A 4,735-nucleotide genomic window follows, 5' to 3' on the forward strand; every position below is an offset into this window, starting at 1 on the left:
CATATTTTATTTTGTTAAGAAAAATTAAAAATGAAAGTAATATACTTAAACTATATAATTGTTATTTATATAGTAATAATAAACTACTTTTTGTGTTTAATAATAAACTACTTTGTGCCAGAAGGTACATTTTTTATTCATTAAAACAATCCTTTAAGTTGTGGTTATTTTCCTCATTTAAGGTAAAAAGAAACTTATAGAAGGATTAAACAAATTTCCCAAGATCACTTAGTAAGTGGCAGAACCAGATTTGTGCTTAGGTCCACCAGATTGCAAAGTTCATGCTCTGAATGCTTATTCAACTAGGATACATTTCAAAGTGAGAGGGAGGCTACTAATAATTTTTCTGAGATAATAGGTGTAACTGGTACGGTCCTAGAAAAAGCAAAACTTAGAACAACTTTATAAATGGTACAGTCTACTTTCTCATCATTGATTGCAGCCGAATAAATAAAGAGAGTGGCTGAGAGGACATCTATTAATATTTCTGGGAAAAGAGGATGTGTTCATCTTTGTACTCAAGTTTAGAGGTGACTATAGAACAGCCTTTTGGAAATATCCAGAATAGACATTGGAGACACAGGAAAGGAGCTTAACAGGGAATTGAGAACTAAAGACATAAATGTGGGAGTCATTCATATGGAGGAATTGTTGAAGCTATGAAACAAATGAGCTCACCAAGAATTTAAGGAAGTGGAAAACGTGTGGAAGGTTAGGAACTGAATCCTGGTAAAGGTGAAATATGAAGGGACTGAAGTAGAAACAAGAGCCAGTATGGGAAATGTCTCTATTAGACTGTAAGTTTTTTCTGGCACAAACCATGCCTTTTGTAACTCTGAACCTTGTATATTACTATACATTGCTAAGTACACTCATTAAAGTCAATTTAACATTAAATATAATGCAAATCCATATAACTGCTGATAGATGAATTTAATTCTGTCTATTAATACTTTCTCAGGAGCTAATTGAGGCTATTTCTCTGAAGTCTTCTCAATTGCCATCTCTTCTCTCTGGCCAGGTTTGTGCTTCTTATTAAAGTTGGGAACCTCATGAACTTCGTGATTGGCTTGGGACCACACTCTTGCAACTTGATGATGTACTGGAAGTCTGAGAGAGCTAGTGCAAATGCATGAGACATATATGCAAAGATATTGTATGTGAATCTTCACATGCTTTGTAATGTTACATGTATAACATTAATATATAGTTTAAATAAGAAATAAATACAAGAAGGAAGCCATTTTCAGAGATGCAAGTTTTGGAAGTTGACAGTACTACACCAATGCAAAAAGGTCAAAATAGTTTTTTTGTTTTTTTTTTTGAATGCTGCTTGTACTGGAGCAAATCATCAGATAACATGGCTTTAGAGACGCCCTGCATAAGATGCATTTGGAAATGAAGTTGCCATGGCAACTATCTCTGGAGTAACAGACAAAATCCCCACAGAGCTTCCAGAGAACTCTCAACGTCTTCTTTGCACTTAGATCTCAAGAAGAGCCTGCCTTATGGACTTACTTTAATTTTATTTTAATTAATTGTTTTTCTCTGTTTGTAACTTTTGTGCAGTGCGGCTGAGACAAGGATTGAGACTCATTAGAGTCACTCTGGGATGTGGACAATTCTAAGTGTAAAGTGAAGATGAGCACTGTCATTGCTGAGACTGAGCTGAGGGTGAGCAGGTCCTCGCTGATGTGTCACGTCCTCACTGATGTGTCACGTCCTCATGACCATGCACAGGTCAGAGTGCGGTGCTTTTAGTTGGTCTTGCCTGGAAGAAGATGGATTTCTGCTTTTGTATCAAGATTTTATAACTTCTCTGAGAATATTTCTGCAGTTAACCTGGGACCAAAAACATATCTAACCCCTGGCACACTGAAGCTCAAATTTCCCCAAATAGAGATTTATTAGTTGGCTATGAAATCTATCATCCTTAATACACAAAAGCCACTGGTTAGAGGTGTAGAAGGCAAATTGCCACACAAAACTTTATTAGTCTCTATATTAATAAAATCCCTTCCTGAAAACTGTTGTGACAGTGTGTTTAGTTTCAAGGAGCCAGGACTGGTGTCTGAAGACAAAATTGTTGTGTCATCAGTAACATACATTAAGTATCTTGTGATTCCTTAGGAAGCTCAGCAAAGCTCCCTTGCCCGTGTAAAATTTGGAGTTGGACAGACCAGGGTTTGACTCAAGATTCTGGAATCTGTTAGCTATGTGTGCTCTTCACTTTTAAAGTGGAGATTAACAGGTCTAATTTATGAGATTGACAAGAGAAATAAATGAGATAAAATCTTTGTACATTGTTGGATCCTCGGTGTCCCTACTAGGGTACTGGGTCACATATGGTGTTTGGTACACAGTAAGTGCACAATACAAGGTAGCATATTTTCTCCCACAGTGCTTTGCTCTTAATCATGCTTAAAAAATGTAACCGGAATGAAAGAACATGTCATTAAAAGCCACATGAAACATTATCAAGGGTGTAAGCAAATCAAATATATCTTCTTCCTTAGGGAATATGGTCTCCTAGGCAATGGCCCTGAGGGAGCCTCTGTAACTAGCTCACTGAGGTCTCTAATCTGGAATAAAACTCATTAGTCTCCTGTCATCCAACGTGTTAGGAAAAGATGCTGTCTCATCTCTGAAAGCTGGACAGGAACCTCAGGACAGAGCCACAATCAGAGTTCTTCAGCTCAGCAGGAGAACCAAGATAAACTAGATGTTTTGATTCTCAAAGTAGACAAGCAGAAGCAGAGGGGTCTGAGCTCCAAGCTGTCACCTTTTCAGCAGGGCCCTGAAAGAGATGGATGAGAAGCAGTAGAGACAGCACTGTGGCTCCAAGCTGAAGGGGGTGAGTTGCTGCCTGTCCCACTGGGTGCTGCAGCAGAGTGGCTAAAAGCTCAACCCAGGGGAGCCAGCTGGCCTGAGTCCACCTGCTGCTGCAACTCGGTAGCCTTGGGACTTTGGGCAAGTTGCTTAGCCCAGTGTGCTCATCTGTAGAATGGGGATAGTCATTATGCCACTTGACATTTAGATATATCCAGTAAATGTTTCTCTTCCTTTTTCTTAGCTTTTAATGAATGACTTTACATAATAAGAATATCATATAATAAGTGTATAACCATGCCAGCTAAAGACTATGAGCAACACAACTTCATCTTCCTGCTCTAAGAGTACAGGACCCAGTGTGGAAGGTCTGGGCAAGGTCAAGTGGCTTCCACCTCTCAAAAATTACTCCAGAGAAGGGGCTCAGGTCTTACCCACCTGACCAAGGGCCATAGAGGGAAGCAAGTTCACAGGGGAAGGCCATGGTAAGGGTTGGAGGGTTGTCACAGCTCAACTAGAGGACCATCTCCTCAGTCGTACCAGCGTTCACTCTGCAGGCAGACTTCATCCTCAGTTACTGGGATGGTTAGAGCCACTTGGGGGTTGATGAAAACAGACAAAGGTATAAGGAAATATCTTCCTGAAGTTCAAAAATCTCTCTGTTCATATGTCATTCTCAAGAATGGGAGGATTCTCTCTCTCTCTCTCTCTCTCTCTCTCTCTCTCAGGGACTCTTTCTTTTTCCCTTGCAGACCCTCCTAGAAGAGAATGGCTGCTGAGAACTCCTCTTCTGTGACAGAGTTCATCCTCTCAGGCTTAACCGACCAGCAGGAACTCCAGATCCCCCTCTTCTTCTTGTTTCTAGGTTTCTATATGGTCACTGTGGTGGGGAACCTGGGCTTGATAATCCTGATTGGGCTGAACTCTCACCTCCATATTCCCATGTACTTCTTCCTCTTCAACTTGTCCTTCATAGATTTTAGTTTCTCTGCTGCCATCATTCCCAAAATGCTGATGAGTTTTGTCTCAAAGAAGAACATCATTTCCTATGCAGGGTGTATGACTCAGCTCTTCTTCTTTTGTTTCTTTGTCTTTTCTGAGTCCTTCATCCTGTCAGCCATGGCATATGACCGCTATGTCGCCATCTGTAACCCACTGGTGTACACGGTCACCATGTCTCCCCAGGTGTGTTTGCTCCTTTTGTCAGGTGTCTATGGAATGGGGGTTTTTGGGGCTGTGGCCCATACAGGAAATATATTGTTTCTGACCTTTTGTGCAGACAACGTTATCAATCATTATATGTGTGATATCCTTCCTCTCCTTGAGCTGTCCTGCAACGGCTCTTATATAAATGTACTGGTGGTCGTCATTGTTGTGACCATTGGCATTGGGGTGCCCATTGTTGCCATTTTTATTTCTTACGGTTTTATTCTTTCCAGCATTCTTCATATTAGCTCCACTGAGGGCAGGTCCAAAGCCTTTGGTACTTGCAGTTCCCATATAATTGCAGTTTCTCTTTTCTTTGGGTCAGGAGCTTTTATGTATCTCAAACCACCTTCTATTTTACCCCTGGACCAGGGGAAAGTGTCCTCCCTGTTCTATACCATTGTTGTGCCCATGTTCAACCCTTTAATCTATAGCCTGAGGAATAAGGATGTCAAACTTGCCCTGAAGAGGACCTTGGGCAGAATAAGCTTCTCTTGAAAAAAATTTTAGAAATGGAGAAAAGAGATCCAAAGATTTTTCATTAGTGTTTTTGTTATGATTATTACTTTTTAAAATGAAGAATCCAAGCTACAGTGCTTTCTATATTATATGTAAGGAAAATTTTAACTCTCTTTTCCGAGTGGATTTATTCTCCCCTACCCCCACCCACAACTCTTCCTTTTTTATTTTATGAAAAAGT

General features: G+C 40.2%; 1 protein-coding gene across 1 annotated transcript; it reads left to right on the forward strand.

Moving 5' to 3' along the window:
• Positions 1 to 3,597: 3,597 nt before the first annotated feature.
• LOC138383709 (olfactory receptor 8B12-like) lies at positions 3,598 to 4,533 on the forward strand. Its single transcript, XM_069468750.1, has one exon. The coding sequence runs from the start codon at positions 3,598 to 3,600 to the stop codon at positions 4,531 to 4,533; it is 936 nt and encodes a 311-aa protein (XP_069324851.1).
• Positions 4,534 to 4,735: the final 202 nt, after the last annotated feature.

This window comes from Eulemur rufifrons, chromosome 6 (genome assembly GCF_041146395.1).
Source record: "Eulemur rufifrons isolate Redbay chromosome 6, OSU_ERuf_1, whole genome shotgun sequence".
In the NCBI taxonomy this organism is placed as follows: domain Eukaryota; kingdom Metazoa; phylum Chordata; class Mammalia; order Primates; family Lemuridae; genus Eulemur; species Eulemur rufifrons.